Below are 17,812 nucleotides of genomic sequence, written 5' to 3'. Positions count from 1 at the left end.
ACTGTTAAGATAAGATATGTCCTCCAACATGCACACGTGATGCCACAGCGAATGCCATCTGTGCTCGCGTTATGCACTGCAAAACAAGGCGAGTCAAGTTAAAGGAAATCGGCGTTAATGCGGCACAGCCTAAAATTTTCACCAAAAAAAAAAATGACCCACCTGCAATAGATTTAGCGTGAGGACTTTATCCTGAATTCAGTCATTTTTATCTGGGGACTGGATGGAAAGCACCGGCGGACCTGATGTGGCTGCATGCCGCGAAAAATAAAAAATAGTCAATTATCACACAATTTAAAAGGATTAGAAAAATTTGAGCAATATATAGGGGGGCACAATAAACATTGGATTGATAATTATCTGGCCGATATGAGGAATTATGATGTCATATGGATAAGAAATAGCTCGAATAACCGATAAGTTTAAAAAAACTTGAAAATTAATATATTTAATAGTATATCAAAGATGTTTCATTGTGCGGTTTATGTTTTTTAAGTGTGCAGGAGTGGGGGGGGTACCTGATGTCTGAAGGGGTACGCGGCTGTGAAAATAATGAATGATGTATCATTTTGAAAACTCGTGCCTTCGGAATCTTTTTTCAGACACAACACTGGTTTCTCCGACATCTCCAGTTACAAACAGTACGACAACTCCAGCGCCGACAACAGTAACAAACAGTACGACAACAACAGTAACAAACAGTACGACAACTCCAGCGCCGACAACGGTAACAAACAATACGACAACTCCAGCGCCGACAACGGTAACAAACAGTACCACAACTCCAGCACCGACAACAGTAATAAGAAGTACGACAACTCCAGCACCGACAACAGCAGTAACAAGTAAGAACTTATTTTTTACATACAAAAGATTTGATGAGTGTTTAATCAAGATAAGTCCTCATATTATGGTAAAAGGCTTCAAAAATATGTTTAAAAATATTTTAATATTTTAAATATTGTTAATATGTGAATAAATATTTTTGTGTTTTCGAAAAGAAAGATTTGTTTATTGCTTGACATTTTTGAGAGGGTTAGGATTTCTTGAAAGGAGTAGTCAATGATCACACAATTTAAAAGGTTTTCAAATTTAATTAAAAAATAAGAGCAATATATTTCGTTAAAGTGCCGGACTTTTATCATCAATGAGGAAAATCGAGGAAAGGGGCCCGGATGAAAGTACACAAAGTACATCTAGCAGTTGCGTGCGCGCACCCGTCTAGAAAGTGAAATTTAAGCTTGTGTGCCTGGAAAGTGAAAGTTAAGCTGGTGTGAGTGACAACAATGAATCTGTTGTGTCCTCAGTAATTTTCCATGGGTCAAATATAAGTGTTGTGCAGCACTGATTGTGCTATGTGAGTGTGAGCGTGTGTCCCAAAGACCCCTATGAGAAGTTATTAGCCTGACAGTGCACTGGGCTATTAGACTGCATAATACCCAACACATCATTCCATTGTTATTTTTTTGTAAATATTTGTTTTTCAAAATCAGCTCCCTCAACTGCAACTCCAACAACAGATAAATGATTCAATAAGCATGAACATAAAACACAATTTTAACACAGCAATAACAATGAACACTGTAATTAACTATAATTACGTTTAAACATTTCCAGGTAATATAATAACTAAACATTACCTACGGTCAATTTGACTTCAGACGCTACCTAGCCTGAAACAGCGACCCTTTACTACCACTACTACAACAACCTTTACACTTTTTGTTATCACAGGTAGACGATAGGATTTTTCATTCTTACCTTTTTTCCCTGTAACTTTGTTTGTTTGTCAACCTTGTTACTTCAACTTCAAATGAAATCCTTATTTTTCACAATCAGCTCTGTCGACTACAGCGAATCCACCAACAACAGGTAAATGCTTGAAAATGTTTTAACGCAGTTAGAACAACTGAAAAGCATCATATTCAACGCTTGTATAGGAATTTATAATTCAGGGTGTTTCATAAAACATCGACATCATTTGAGATGTAAATATGACAGAAACGACACGGTCAAGGTTAATGAACTAAACACTAACTAAACTAAACAGGCTTAATGTTGAACAATGTAAGATTTATTCCTCCAAATTTTTATGAAAAATTCAAAAATATGTGGATTTCATAGCCAATTTCAAACTTTTGCCTCAGAATTTTTGGCTCATGGCACTGATTTAGATAAATTTAACGCCCTTCACTCGTCCACTCTTTTATGTCATCTTTATTTTGTCCCAACAGTATTTGATTTGGACATGACAATCAGATTCGACAAAGAGTACACTGCAGAATTAGGTGATTCAACAAGCTCTGCTTACAATGACTTCGTGTCTCTGATCTCTCCTGTGGTAAGTCCAATAGGCGCGTCTGTATTCTTTACACGTTCGAGTCCTACAGTTGTCTCTCCTCCACAGCTAAGTGATCAATATGGAGAAATAACAGGATTCCAGGATGTTGTTGTGAGGGCTTTAAGGTAAACATGATAGCACGGAGTCAGAAGTCAGCATCATTCATCTCAACACTGGTTTATGTTTCTTCTTACAGGCCAGGAAGTGTGATTGCAGTCTTCGTTGTGCGAGCGTCTCAAGTTAACCCTGATGAACTTGATGTGGTAAATCAAAGAATCCCTCAGGCAATGCAGGGAATTGCCCCTGTTAATGGCCCTGTTACTATAACCTACAATAGTAAGTTAACAGACTGTTTCTAACTTAATCAAGCATCTAGAGGAACTGACGCTTCATCTGTGTCCAACCTAAGGCCTGATTGTAATCGCATCTCCGGCTGTGACGTATACTGGAACGTCCATGGCACTGAGATGCGGCCCCCCTCCAGATAACATCGATTTGGGAGAGATCACGGACTCCAAGTGGAAATTAAATGGACGGGAGATTAAAAATGGCGGACGAATTCAGATAACTACATTTGCTCGACAGTCTGAGCTAAGGGTCGGGAACGTGATTCTAGCTGATGCCGGTGAGCCAAAACTTGCAACATTTGTAGATAAATTACAGTAGAGTGGAACCCGTTTAAAGCCTCATTTCCACGCACTTTTACGCAATTTTGTGTGCCAATGGTGTGTCAATGGCGTGCCAATGGGCAAACTGGTCGTTAACAGGTGTGAGGTATGTGTAAACTGTGCGGGGCTGCGTACCGGTACACAAAGAAAATTTTGAAATGTTCAAAATTTGTGGCACGCAGAATTTCCGTGAACGAGTCATGAATGCAACGTGACTGCGCCGCAACCTACGTGCAAACAATGCGGGCAGTTTGTATCAAAGTGTGCCTCTGTGTGTCAGCAACTTGGATCTTCCCTGTGATTTTCTGTTAATGACTAATCATAATGCCCAAAGCGATGTCTTCTAGTCAGCAATTCCCTCACCCCCTCTGTCTGTGTCCTTTTTTTTTCTAGTTCATTGCTTCCTTCCTGCTCTTTGTACGGATGTGGGAAGTGGCGGAGACAACGCATACCCATGAGGGAACAATGCGTATCGCGTGCGCTATTGTCGTGCACTCGACGTAAACAGTACTTGATAAGGTGTGCGGGGGCGTGGTCATTTTGTGCCAACGCGCACCATTTTCGGTCACATATTGCATGGCTAGTGTAAACAGAACACAAACAGTGCACAAACTCGTCTTCACGCTTTTCAGGCATGCCGTAAATAAATAAATAAATGACACGTGTTGCCACGGCAAATTGCGGGACAATGCGGAGGCAAAATTCGGACTGACTGACTTACCCTGACATCAGTGGTTGTGGATATTACCAAAACCAAAACTAGTCTTTGCTTGGACATTTACTTGTGACGTTGGTCAGAGACATAAGGAGAATGAGCGATAATGAAGGATTTTTGAAAGTACGACAGTTAATTGACATGGTTTTCCTCCATTTGTGCATTTTTTATTTGGATCCTTGTGTCTAAATGTGTATATTAAAACACATTTAATGTATTTTTGGACTAAATTAAGCTTTTCCAAGTATAAACATGGCTGAATTAACTAAAATACAAATATAAGGCATTTAGAAGACGCATTGAAAGACATGTTATGATATGTAGTATTCTACACTGCTCACTAGGTGTCAGTAATGTTACACTGATCAGACAATATCCAGTGCAGGAAGTACAGGAAGTTAACAATACTACAACACCTGTCGACCCATTTTTTAAAGAAATTACCCCCTTTTGGGCTCAAATTTTATGTCGACAGAAGCGCTCGACCATGTTAGTCGACTTTAACGGGCACTTTACAGTAGTAAGAAGAACACACGTGGGTTGTTGACATAAACGGGTTCCACCGTAAATGCTGGAGTTGAATCAGAATTAAATGTGTTTGTCTTTTGAACAGGTTCTTATGAATGTACTCTGATGAGCAGAGTTATGTATTTTGTGCAAAAGGGGCAAGCCAACATCATCCAAGCTCCAAATATACGGCTACCGAGTAAAGTCAATGTTAAATGTTCGGCTGGACTGACGGTGCCTATACAGTGTTGTGTGCAATCCAACTATGTTGTCAGGTGGTTTCTGGGCACCACTGGTTTGATTTCAGGTAAGTTTTATCCGGGAATGGGGAGTTCACAGCTTTACCATTTTTCTAAACGATATTTTAAAATCTTCACAGAGCCCAGTCTTGACGGAGAAAGCTTCTGCGTCACGCACAGATACAGTCTAAGTGACTGCAGCGATTTCCAAACAGAAACATTAAGTTTTACATGCCGAGTCGATGAACCAAATGGGTTTCAAGACACGACAACAATGATCATTTTCAACGACAGTAAGATGATTTTAAGATGTTTGTTATTTTTCAGTTTTATGGTCGTTTATGTAACAATAACTTATTATCTCACCTCAAAGATGTTGTATGTAATGATCCGCTCTATGGGACTGGACGACTCGATGACCTATCAACAATAGCATGTGATGCTGGTCTAGAGGGGAGCCGCACTGCAATATGTAGGGATACAGGAGAATGGAGTCTTTTGGAAGACATTTGCATTGTAACAGAAATCAAGGACTTGCTACTTGTTTCGGAGGTAGGTGATCAATTGTAACATGCAGTAGTTATTCATCCATCCATTTGCCTCTGCCTATCCAAGTTGGGGACACGGGGACAAGACCCCCGCCCCAACTGTCATTCTGATTATTTCGACTGTGTCTTGTTGTTTCATTTGTATTACGAATTGTGTCAGTTATCACTCGGGATAACTTGCGAGGAGCGACTGCATTACAGTTATTTTATGACTCAGAGACTACCTCCACCAATTGTGAATCAGTGCGCTCATATTAGCCAAGGCGTGAAGTTGGCCCAGGCACGGTACGATTGTCTTATTTTGAGTACGTCTTAAAGGTGAGCACAAACACCCTGAGAAGGAAGTTCATTTCGGACCCTTCTATCTGAGACATTCGATCCTTTCGGTCACTACCAATAGCTGGTGTGGGTTTTCTCCCATAATCCAAAAACATACATATTAGTGTGAATGATTGCTTGTCTGTATCTGCCCTGTGATTGACCGCCAACCAATCCAGGGTGTACCCCGACTATCACCCATAGTCACCTGGGATAGGCTTTCCCATGATCTTGGAATCAATCAATGAAATACGCATGTCCATTAGAAATCTCTGCAAGACAGCTTGTAGCTTACAGTAAGGTGGTCATAATTAGACTTCCAACCAAGTGGATCTTGCCTTCTTTGACATTTTACGAGTGACTTACGTCTTTCGTCCGTGGCTGAGGGGTTGGTTCTTGGAATTCAATGCACTGCTTGTTGGTTGATACAGTATAACATGGTTGCATAGTATAGTTTCACAAATGTTCCATTTCTAGGATTTGGTTGAAGAGGACGTGCCACAATTTGCTGCAAACCTTAGTGAAGTTGTCCAGGGGGAAAAAGAAGACATTGTAAATTCATCCGCAACCATATCAGCCATCGTTGATATCCTGAGCACCATTGCAAACGTTTCCAGTGAAGTGAATGAAACGGTCATGGTGGTAAGATAAACTTACGTATTGTGCAGTGGAACCCGCTGAAGTCGGCCCTGTTTACATTGACAACCAACTCATGAAATCCTGGTTGACTGTGTTCTTCTTATTGACTGTTCAGGTTGTCTGACAGGACATTTCGCCTCTCATCCGAGCAGGCTTCATCAATTCATGCTCAACGACTAGATAGGACAGCACTAGTCAGGATCGTTTTGAGTGGACTCACCCTTATTAGCATTCCGTTCAGTTGAAACAATGGTCATGGACGCACCATTGTTCTAACTGAATGGAAAGCTAACAGTGGTGATTCTTTCCAAATGACTCTCGTTGGCTGAACCACACAACTGTCGTTTTGTACTACAAAACAGTGAAACGACACTTGTTTGGATGTGCCTCTGCTTTAGAGGATAAATACTTTGGATTCGTGCACCTGTCCTAAAGCTGTCCTATGTAGTATTTGATCATGAACTGATGAAGACAGACTAGAAAACTGAACAGTCAGTCCAGTTGCGATCGATTCAATAAAATAAATGGACCTGGAAGAATGACAATATTCCCTGGCATTATTATTATTAATGATTTACCAGTCATTCAACTGGTCCAAAGGGCTTTGACGTAAACTGGTTCCACTGTAGTGCAGCGTCATCACACAGCAATGAACCTCACTCCGACGTCTATTGCAGAATGTGCTGGAGGCAGTTGATGTCATCATTGGTGACGACGCAAGGGAGTCCTGGGAAATTCTGAGAGAAAATGTTACCCTCAATGCTAGCTCAGAGTTGCTGGGTTCAATGGAGACTCTCTCTGACATATTGGTAGGAGAGTTTACAATCAGAACTCCATTAATTCTGCTCAACAGAACATCATTCAATGACTCCTTCATGGCAGACGTCAACTCCAGCGTTGTCATCGACATTCCAAACTCCAATAGTAACAATGTTTCCATCACCACTATTGTCTTCTCCACCCTTAATAATGTCCTGCCACCACGGAACTCCAGCTTTAACAGCAGCAATCCCCAAACCAACGCATCTGTTGCCTTGAATGACACAATCAATGCTGCAGTGGCACTTGTCAGCGTAAACACAGAGATCCGTAATATTACTCTGAGTTTCCAAAAGCGAAACGACTCCCTGACAGAGAACCCGCAGTGCGTCTTCTGGAACTTTACGCTTTTTGATAACTTGGGTGCCTGGGACGATGAGGGCTGCACATTAGTTTCCGATATCAACAACACAGTGACCTGCAACTGCAACCACCTCACTTCATTCTCCATCCTCATGGCAATCGATATCCCTGAGTCAATTCGGGTTTTGTTGGACGTGATCACATATGTCGGAGTTGGAATATCTCTGGCAAGTCTTGTTATCTGTCTCATTATTGAGGGATATGTTTGGAAAGCCTTGACCAGAAACAGCACTGCCTTCATGCGCCATGTTTCTATCGTGAACACTGCACTGTCTTTGCTGATTGCTGACATTTGCTTCATTATTGCTGCGTCTTATGCCAAGAACCCCCTTGAAAACCCGGGGGAGGACCATAAGGTCCCAATAGGACCATGTAGCACCGCGACTTTTTTCATGCACTTTTTCTACCTCGCTTTATTCTTCTGGATGCTCGTGTCAGGACTTCTCCTTCTCTACCGCACCGTCATGGTCTTCTCCCATATGTCCAAGTCAGCCATGTTGGCCATTGGCTTTACGTTTGGCTACGTGTGCCCTCTGATCATAGCTGTGATCACCGTTGCTGTCACAGCGCCGGGAGATGGATACATCAGGGAAAATGACGCATGTTGGCTGAACTGGGTCAAGACCAAGGCCCTGCTGGCCTTAGTGATACCGGCACTGACCATAGTTGTTATAAACATTTTGATCATAATCGTGGTCTTGTTCAAAATGCTGAGAAGAGGCGTGAGAGAAGCGAACCCGACCGATGAAAAGCACGCGCTGGTTGTCATTGCCAGATGTGTGATCATTTTGACTCCGTTATTTGGACTAACGTGGTCTTTGGGAGTGGGAACCATGGTATCGCCCACAAACGAGGGGATCCACATTGCATTTGCCTTCTTCAATTCACTACAGGTATTTGCCACCGCTTTTCTCTTTCTATTCTTTTAAGTTAGTACATTTTGCGTGATGTATGTGTGTGTGATTTCCCTTTCTTAGGGATTCTTCATTTTAGTGTTTGGGACACTCTGGGATTCAAAGGTAATTTGACTTACACTATTACAGAAATGTTTGCTTATCCTAAAACAGGGGTGTTCAAACGTCTACCACTGAGAGACGCATACAGAAAAATGCAATGACGAGGGGGCCACTTTGATATTGCTGGGCTTCACATGACGTCACATCCGGCTGAGGGCTGGGGGGCACGTACTATAAGCATATTCATCACTAGAAGTCCTGTAAAATCTGAACGAAAATGCCGCTTGCATGTGGAAATTGTTCAAGCATGTATTTCTGAAACCTTAATTACTAAGATAGTTCATCATTAAGGGAAAAAAGTTCCATAAACAACCAAAAACACTGATTAAGGTAGCTGCTGAACCGGTCTCTCTCTTTGAGTGGAGCTGAGTATGAACACACTCCAGTTAGTAGTGAGCAACAACAAACAACATTTATACTAAAGCCAATATATTGTTGGAACTCAAAAATGCTAATGAAAATGTGAAAGAATTGCCTCATAGCATAAACTATAGATGGGTCATTTACTAATACCGCTTTATCTAACTGCTCAGTTGTTCAATAAACCCCATATATTTACAGTACTGCCAAAGTTGCAAAGCTTGCTCTGTTACATGAAAGTAAGATGGAAAAGTAACAGGGGGGAAAAGTCTGCACCACCTGTTTTGGAACTTGTGACTTATTGACACGTCTTCATCCTCCGGGGGCTTTGTGCACATCGGCCAGCCTCCCTGCCCCTGCCTCCCATGAGGGCTCAAAGGTGGACAGGTGGAAAGCATTTGGACACCCCTGTGTTAGAAGCATTATTTTCATCTGCTACATTCATGTCTGATGCTGAAGATAAGCTTTCACTGCTGTTCGACCGTCTTGTTTTCAGCTGTTTCATGTCTGCATGCAACACACCATGCACACTCACACAATTGGAGCAATTGATTTCATCAGAATGCAACGTTTTTTGCTTTAATCTGCCAAATATTGTACAAACAAACCGACCGTGTATGTGGTCATAGTCTTTGTTGGACCCCCATTTGCTCACTTACATTTTGATCAATTACATTTTGGTATTTAGAGAAATGTGTTAAATGTGTTAAATATAGCACCTTGTGTTCATATTACCGAATTGTTACTATCTTTAAACATAGTGGGACGGTCTTCATTTTGACCTTAACGTGAATTTGCATATGCTTGTAGATTCGAGCCATCCTTTCCAGAAAGCTACCCACAACAAGCACCGGCTCCAGCTCCAATCAAACTACGGTAAGTTGTTGTTTTTTTTTAAAATCATGATCGTGTTTGAAGTTGTCATGTTGGGCTGTCAAATACCACGGAGTATTAGGACCACATTGGGGGGGAAAAAAAATCTGAGATTTCAAGAATAAAGTCGTACATTTACGGGAATAAAGTCGGAAATTTACAAGAAAAAGTCGTACATTTACGAGAAAAAAGTTGTAAGTTTACGAGAAGAAAAAGTCGTAACATGACGAGAATAAAGTCTTACATTTACGAGAAAAAAAGTAATAATATTACGACAATAAAGTCGGATATTTACGAGAAAAAAAGTAATAATATTACGACAATAAAGTCGTACATTTACAAAAAAAAAGTCGCAACATTACGAGAATAAAGTTGGATATTTACGAGAAAAAAAGTCGCAACATTACGAGAATAAAGTTGGATATTTACGAGAAAAAAAGTCATATTACAAGAATAAAGTCGGATATTTACGAGAAAAAAGTCGTAACATTACGAGAATAAAGTCGTACATTTACGAGAAAAAAAGTCATAATATTACAAGAATAAAGTCGTACATTTACGAGAAAAAAAGTCGCAACATTACGAGAATAAAGTTGGATATTTACGAGAAAAAAAGTCGCAACATTACGAGAATAAAGTCGGATATTTACGAGAAAAAAAGTCGTAATATTACGACAATAAAGTCGTACATTTACGAGAAAAAAATTCACAACATTACGAGAATAAAGTCGGATATTTACGAGAAAAGAAGTTGTAACATTACGAGAATCAAGTCGTACATTTATGAGAAAAAAAGTCGTAATATTACGAGAATAAAGTCGTACATTTACGAGAAAAAAAGTCGCAACATTACGAGAATAAAGTCGGATATTTACGAGAAAAAAAGTCGCAACATTACGAGAATAAAGTCGTACATTTACGAGAAAAAAAGTTGTAACATTACGAGAATAAAGTCGGATATTTACGAGAAAAAAAGTCGCAACATTACCAGAATAAAGTCGTACATTTACGAGAAAAAAAGTCGTAATATTACGAGAATAAAGTCGTACAGTGCACGTCATCATGTCACACGTGTCAAAGGGAAAACAGAGCATAGCTTCCTCTTGCTTCAGGCAAGCTTTTATTTATAACATGGCAGCTAAACAGATTAGCACATCTAGCCCTTCTCACTTCCGCCTTCCTTACCCCGCCCCCTCTACATGCCCTCAACATCTTTCATTTGATTTGTATTGCATGTTTACTTTTGCTTTTGTTTCTATTAGAGTACAAGTGGCGGCACTTCTTTCAGTGGACTAAAATGGATTGGCAGGCTGCGTGGAAAGAGAAGTACTTTTTTATTTACTTTAAAAATGACCCGCTTCTTTGAGTATGTTTTCTAATTACAAGTTATTTTTTTTTTCGTCCTTCAGATGTCTACCGTGTGTCAGATGCGGCAAACTCGAGCAGCTCTCAGTCGTTCTCCAATACCTGAACTTAATTATTACTCATATTGTACTCAACTACTGAGATTTAGTAGAACTCTGAAGTTGAACCTTTTAAACCCTGGGCCATTTTGCTTGAAGAAGAAATCCCGAAGACCTTTTAAGACCTCTTCATCAGTGGTGTCCAAAATGCGGCCCGGGTTCTGTTTGCGGCCTGCAGCTTGTTTTCTTTTGGCCCTACAAAAAAGGAAAAAAAAAAAGGAGCAAAGATGCGAGAAAAAGTTGAATTGTTGATACTAATACCAACATTGATAATACGTTATATAATTTATTAGCATATCGAAATGTGCTAAGCGCATACCAGGGAAATGACAAATGATGAACTTTTCTACAAGGGTGGGGACAAAATATTGACATTGCACTCGTTATATAATGATAATAATAAGACGTTTGGTCACCGATAGCACAAATGTACAATGCAGACGACATGGATGAGCTTGGTACCAACAGAATCAACTTTGATGGTTACTATAAATGACAAAATGCACATGTATATGCTGCTTATGATACTTGTACTTGTCGGAACGGCAAAGTATTTGGTTAAGCTAGGCCATGTTCGTCGCAGTAGTATTTTTTTTCATGAAATTATTCATGACGTATGTTGGTCTCGGATTGCGCGCTTTTATTTTTCAATATTTCCCCCATTTAAACTGCTCATGGTTTGATTTTGTCGTCAGTTTTCCTGTAATCTTTTCCGTTTAGCTTGCAGCTGACGTCCTTCGAGTTACGAAGTTGAGCAATCACCATCACGACACAATGAAAGACGTAACGCATCTGAGATACTGCTCAACTTCTGATTACCTTGGATTTTCAAATAACTGGATTGGATTGGTTTTAGCATCTTTAACGTGAAAACTGCATCAAAAATGTTTCTATATGCGGTTCTTGGTGGGAAAAACTTGGCCCTTGTCTTAAGCCTAGGTCATAATCGTATGCGCAATCTTTTTGACCGTGCGTTTTTTGGCGTCCCGCTGTGTTTTTGTCTTTTTTGTTCGTGGAGAACGAAGTAGTGGTGACCATGAAGGAGTAAGATCATATATACCAAATATCTGAACGTGCTTCGGCCGCACTAATTACGTATGTGACATATGAAAACATTGACATTTTGCAGTACAAAACGTACAAAAGACACATGTTGGATGTCCGGTCGACGATGTACGAAGTGCGTTAAGTTTGTCTTGCAACCTGAAAAAAACGTAAGCGGCCGCAGAGTTTGTTTACTAGGACAAAGAACCTCTACGGACAGTCTGTGCCTTGAAAATAAGCACGTCACACACGCCTCTGTGCGTTTGTTGCACTTAGACCGCCATTAAGAGCCTCTGCGACCTGTTGTGACCTAGGCTTTACGAGGTACGCTGAAGTTTTGCACAATATGACGTAACGCCATGCATGACTTAGTAGTTTTGTACGACCTGAGCGGCACACTTTGCCAAATATTGTGAGGGAATCATGCACTGGAAAACCTCAAACGTGTTTGACATTCGAGTAGGGGTGGGCAGCACTGCGATGTCTGATATTGACCCCATACCGAGTAAATACTCATCCCAACTTTTTATCATTGAATGATTTGGTCATTTTGCTTGTAATTTCTTGATCATGATTATCATCTGGATCAGACTCGGGACAAACAAAAATATATTTATCAAGGAACTTACTGTATTTGTGAACAATTAAACAATACGGGTTATGTTCCAGGGCCATCGGTGAATGCCGAAAAACAGAAAGTAACTGAAACGCCCATAAACATGTCTATTTTCCGCTTTTACGTCTCACAGCTACTATGGTGCGTTCACGTACCGCCGAAGAAAGTGCGAAATCTCAACTCTTCACAAAAAACATGTATCAGTGAAGCATAAAGCCATAAAATTGTGGAGTTTTAACAGCGGTACATGAGTGCTGTACATTTTCTGTATATTATTGCGTATTTATAAATGATTTTTTAAAATATTCTTAGGAAAAAATAAAGATTTTTGGAGAAAACGATTTTTTTTAAACTAAAATCTGCGCTCCACTGTACAGTACAGGCCAGGATTGTCGATACCAATACTTTTTTATCATTGAATGATTTTGTCATTTTGCTTGTAATTTGTTAATCATGATTATCATCTGGATCAGACTCAAGATAAACAAAAATGCTTTTCATAACGAACTTACTGTATTTGTAAACAATTTAACAATACAGGGCCATCAGTGAATGCCGAAAAAACGCATGTAATTGAAACGCCCATAATGTCTATTTGCCGCTTTTTGCGTCTCACAGCAACTGTGGTGCGTTCAAGGACCGCCGAGCAAAGTGCGAAATCTCAACCCTCGACAAAAAACATGTATCAGTGGATCATGAAGCCATAAAATTGTAGACTTTTTAACAGCGGTACACGAGTGCTGTACATTTTATGTATATTATTGCGTATTTATACATTATTTTGAAAAAAATTCTGAGGAAAAAAAAGATTTTGGGAGAAAAAAAAAATTTTTTTGAACTAAAATCTGCGCTCCACTGTACAGTACAATCCAGTATTGCCGATACCAATACTTTTTATCATTGAATGATTTTGTCATTTTGCTTGTAATTTATTGATCATGATTATCATCTGAATCACACTCAGGACAAACAAAAATATATTTATCAACGAACTTGTGAACAATTTAACAATACAGTAGATTTTATGTTCCAGGGCCATCGGTGAATGCCGAAAAAACACATGTAATTAAAACGCCCGCTTTTTGCGTCTCACAGCAACTATGGTGCGTTCAAGGACCGCCGAGCGAAGTGCGAAATCTCAACCCTCGACAAAAAACATGTATCAGTGAAGCATAAAGCCATAAAACAGTGGAGAGCTTTTAACAGCGGCGCATGCATGCTGTACATTTTACATACATATTTATAAATTATTACAGAACTTTTTCTGAGGAAAAAAAAAACATTTTTTGAACAAAAATCTGCAATCCACTGTACAGTACAGGCCAGTATTGTCGATACCAATACTTGATTTTAGGCAAACACAAAAAAATGTGTGATCAACAAACGTAGATGTGAACAATTGAACAGTATTTAATACAACAACATCATCAATGTAGCAACGTGACCAACACAACTAAAAAAAGCCCTATTTGTGAACACAGTCATACCGAAGAGAACAGAAAAATCTTGATCTCATCACTCTCGTACCAGTCTGATACTAGATACTACCCTTGGTATCGACACCGTCCATATTGGAATGGATTTTGCCAACCCCTACTTTAGAGGTTCCACTGTACCGTACTCTGCTTTGTACAGTCTTTACTGTACATTTAAACTGCCTTCAAATATCTGTTAAAGATGGACAAGGTAACAACTAATAATTTAACAATAACGGCTAAATTGAATGATATCAGTGTCGGAAATAAAATGTTTTCTGTCGTGTGTGTTCATAAAGACAAACTGTTTTGAATGGATGTGTTGTAATATACAGTATGTGTAAGTTTGCCATTTATTTTTTGTATTTTGTAGTAATGTTATGGAACAAGTTAAAAAACCCTGATTTATAGTATTTATACTTTTGTGTATGTTTGTGTGATAAAAAAGAATGATTCTAAGTCGCAAACAAGTAAAACCTACAAGATGGCCGGAAGGTTAGTTCACATTAGGTAAGATTTTGTACTATTTTTATGTGACATGCTTTTTGTGACGCTGATGAATCCATGGAGGACATTTTTTGAATGCCTCATGCTTGGCAAAGCATCAACGTCGTTCACAACCGAGAAGGTACGACGCAGTCAAGTCTTTCATTCAATGTGATATTTCATGTAATAAATCATTTGTATTTTTATTGTATCTTTTGGTGTGTGCATGTTTATTCAGTAATTGGTATTTCGCTCTTTTTATAAGTCACTATCATCTTTTTTTCCCCCGTATTTGCAGGATATGGCACATTTTGGAAGGCCAAACGGGCTTCTCATGCAGGCTTTGGGACGCGCGACGCGGCTGCTGATTTAACTGTCAATTCAGCACAATACCTTACAGCATGACCCGCTGCTCGTTGAGAAGAGCGATACGTTCTTTCACGTTGGTCTCCGAAAGTGTTCAATAAGACCAGGAAAAAGTCGCTAGAGTTGTGCCTTTTCTTTTTTGGAAAAAAGACAATCCGGAGGGGTCTGAACCCGTGCTAAATATCGCCACAAAGTCGCTAAGTTGGTAACACAGCCCTCTTGTAATTCCAACAGGTGTGCAGAGTTACGTTGCCATCTACTGTACGGAGTTGGAATGACAGGCTACAGTCACACAGTCCCGTTATAATGTGTTTGTGAGCGAGGGCAGACGAGTAGCACCAAATTTATTTGTGGCGGGCTGCCACAAATAAATGTGCGGGGAAACACTATGCTAGCAGAGTGTGAAGAGTACAAACAAACTCAGCAGCACGCAGGGTGTGGGTGATTACCGATACCAAGTAAATGCAGGACCAATCGTGTTGATACTGATACATTTGACTTGAAATTTTTCAAGCTCATTGAGTGATTTTGCTTTTAATTTATTATGATTATAATTAGAATGAAACTTGAAAAAAATCAAACTTGTTTCTGATTTGACAATATATAAATACACAATAAAAATATCCACAAAATAATACAATATTATCCTCTTAGGAGCAAAATAACGGGGGAAAAAAAAGCAAAAACACCGCCCCATAACAATAGAATACATGTCCGATACTGATATTACATTTGATATCGATTATGTCGATCTTTGGAACGATCCTCCCACCCAGCATGTGTGCGTGGTTTGATTCCTGGAAAGTGAATACAGTACCGCATCATCCAGCAACAACTTTCTCGCAGGACGAGTGATGCTTTTATCGTCCAACATACAAGCTTAAGATGTGATTTTCCTTCACGAATGTGAGTATGTACCTCTGCTGATACGAAACAAAGCACACGTTACATCCGCTCTTGTTCAGCCAGCTGTTTTGCTCACAGATGGCTAGCAGCTTCACTAAGCTAACATGGTGCTGGGCTCGTGCAACGGACGTCACCACCAGCGGTGCGTTTTTACTCTTAAAATCCGCGTGTTAAGGACAGTTTGAAACATGGCATGAGTAATAAGAAGCATTTATCTGACAGCAAAGCGCTCCAGGTTAGCACGGATTAGCATTAGCTTTGTGGGCCAGCTGTGATTACGTAGGAAGTTGGTGGGTGACGTCATCAGCGCGCGTCCATCAGTAGCTGATTATTTTGAATTTATTGTCTGAGAAATGTGAACGTGATATAATCGTTTTATATGTTTAAATTGTATGTTCTGTATATCGCCAGGTCACAACTGAAAAGCAATTTCATGTAAACCAAGTAGAGGGTCCCTAGGGGCAAAGTTACAATATGGGAATAGGCATAATGCTATGAAAAGAAAAGTTATGAAGATTACTTAAAATTAATAAATTGAACAGCAAAAATGGGAAAAACGAGCCAAGGCCGAAGTTGATACGAATAATAGGCTTTTTCACCTTTATCACAAAGTTGAGATGCAGTTGTTCTTGAAATATATGAATAACTTCTTTGCTACATGTGTTGCTATGCGAAGTATCAAAGTGGCCCTTTAATCCTTTCATTTTCCACTATATGGCCCTCGGTGGAAAATGTTTGGACACCCCTAGTTTACATGATGCAAAGAAAGCCACTAGGGGGCAGTCTTGCTCTTGCTATATGCTACAACATCAGCCTTGTGGGTCCTCCAAATGCTACTTTGTTTTATCCTCAAAGTTCAACAATTGCATGCGAGCATGAGATCTGCCCCTTTTATGCAGCTAAAAACATAACCAAAGTTTTGACACTCTGGTTTCGGAGCTTTAATAATTGTCCAGTTCCTTGATGTCTTTGGTGGCAAAGTACGTCGTCTTCTTTCGGTCGTCTGTTTAGTGCTGGGGTGTCCCAAAAAAAAAAAAAGGAAAATGAAAGGATGCAAGAGCCACTTTGATATTTTGTGAAAGCCTATTGTTAGTATGCACTCCAAATATTTCAGCTTTCTTCTTAAATAATGTTCATAAATGTTATTTTTGTAATATTTCGACTTTATTCCCGTAATGTTATAACTTTCTTCAACATAATTTTCCAAAATTTACAAGGGCACTGTCTTTTGTTTGTTCCTATTACGACTTACAAAACCCAACACACTTTTTCTTTAATATTTATACTCTCTGCAACTAAAATTATATTATTTTTCTTCATAATGTTCCAAGTTTATTCTCGTAAAATTGTGACTTTTCATCCATTTAAATAGATTTTTTTTCCATTTTTTAGCTGTTTTTGTTTTGCGTTCTTAAGTCGCATTAGGGCTGGGCGATGTGGACCAAAACTCATATCCCGATATTTAAATTTTTTTAAATTTCATAGAAAAATAGCCGCTAAAATAAAATAGTCCATTCTCTTTATGAAATAAATATAGAAAAAGTAAAATATAATATTCAACCTTCTTTTTAACTAACCATTAGCTATGCTTAAATCCTCAGCTCAAGCCAAAAGCACAAAAGAACAAAATAAGTACAGTGTGTGTGTGTGTGCTCCTTCTGCTCGTCTTTCAGTGCTACACGATCTGGATGACGAGGGTTCACTCTGTGCACATTGATTCTATCGTGGAATGAATGCTGAGAGTGATCCTCTGTTCTTTCATTCAGCATCTTTGCCGAGGCGGGACTACTAGTGAGCCGATGCAGGCTGCGAGGACCAAATTAGCCTTGAGACAGCATATGCTAGCATGAATCAAGGCACAGAAGTGGTAGTTTCTAAGGCGAACGCAACGTCAGAATATTTTGTTTTTCGACAGAATGAACAAGGCGAGCGCATAAACACAGACGAACCGATATTTGTTTGAAAGGAGTCACGAGGAAGCAGGGCAACACAACCAATTTTTGTGCTCACCTGAAACACCACCATCATTCAGTTTCCGCAACTGGGAAGT

The 17,812-nt window shown here is 39.6% G+C and overlaps 2 protein-coding genes across 10 annotated transcripts in view; both read left to right on the top strand.

Moving 5' to 3' along the window:
* The window catches only part of LOC129172146 (uncharacterized), a 57,467-nt gene extending 42,766 nt beyond the window's left edge, over positions 1-14,701 (top strand). For 8 of the 9 annotated variants that reach the window (XM_054761593.1, XM_054761599.1, XM_054761597.1 and 5 more), the window contains 15 exons: positions 603-845; positions 1,840-1,872; positions 2,235-2,341; positions 2,408-2,466; positions 2,538-2,677; positions 2,751-2,966; positions 4,338-4,538; positions 4,611-4,763; positions 4,844-5,022; positions 5,814-5,978; positions 6,653-8,050; positions 8,135-8,176; positions 9,344-9,409; positions 10,669-10,732; positions 10,816-14,701. In XM_054761593.1, coding sequence (XP_054617568.1) covers positions 603-845; positions 1,840-1,872; positions 2,235-2,341; positions 2,408-2,466; positions 2,538-2,677; positions 2,751-2,966; positions 4,338-4,538; positions 4,611-4,763; positions 4,844-5,022; positions 5,814-5,978; positions 6,653-8,050; positions 8,135-8,176; positions 9,344-9,409; positions 10,669-10,732; positions 10,816-10,877 — 3,128 coding nt within the window. In that variant the 3' untranslated portion in view covers positions 10,878-14,701. The remainder of the gene's footprint in view (positions 1-602; positions 846-1,839; positions 1,873-2,234; positions 2,342-2,407; positions 2,467-2,537; positions 2,678-2,750; positions 2,967-4,337; positions 4,539-4,610; positions 4,764-4,843; positions 5,023-5,813; positions 5,979-6,652; positions 8,051-8,134; positions 8,177-9,343; positions 9,410-10,668; positions 10,733-10,815) is intronic. The other variant, XM_054761594.1, reaches the window with a different exon arrangement.
* Positions 14,702-15,616: 915 nt separating this feature from the next.
* Positions 15,617-17,812, top strand: part of disp1 (dispatched homolog 1 (Drosophila)) — a 61,999-nt gene continuing 59,803 nt past the window's right edge. The window contains exon 1 of the mRNA XM_054762231.1: positions 15,617-15,762. The gene's annotated coding sequence lies outside the window, so the exon portion shown is untranslated. The remainder of the gene's footprint in view (positions 15,763-17,812) is intronic.

This window comes from Dunckerocampus dactyliophorus, chromosome 19 (genome assembly GCF_027744805.1).
Source record: "Dunckerocampus dactyliophorus isolate RoL2022-P2 chromosome 19, RoL_Ddac_1.1, whole genome shotgun sequence".
In the NCBI taxonomy this organism is placed as follows: domain Eukaryota; kingdom Metazoa; phylum Chordata; class Actinopteri; order Syngnathiformes; family Syngnathidae; genus Dunckerocampus; species Dunckerocampus dactyliophorus.
This window is presented reverse-complemented; position numbering and strand designations above follow the sequence as displayed.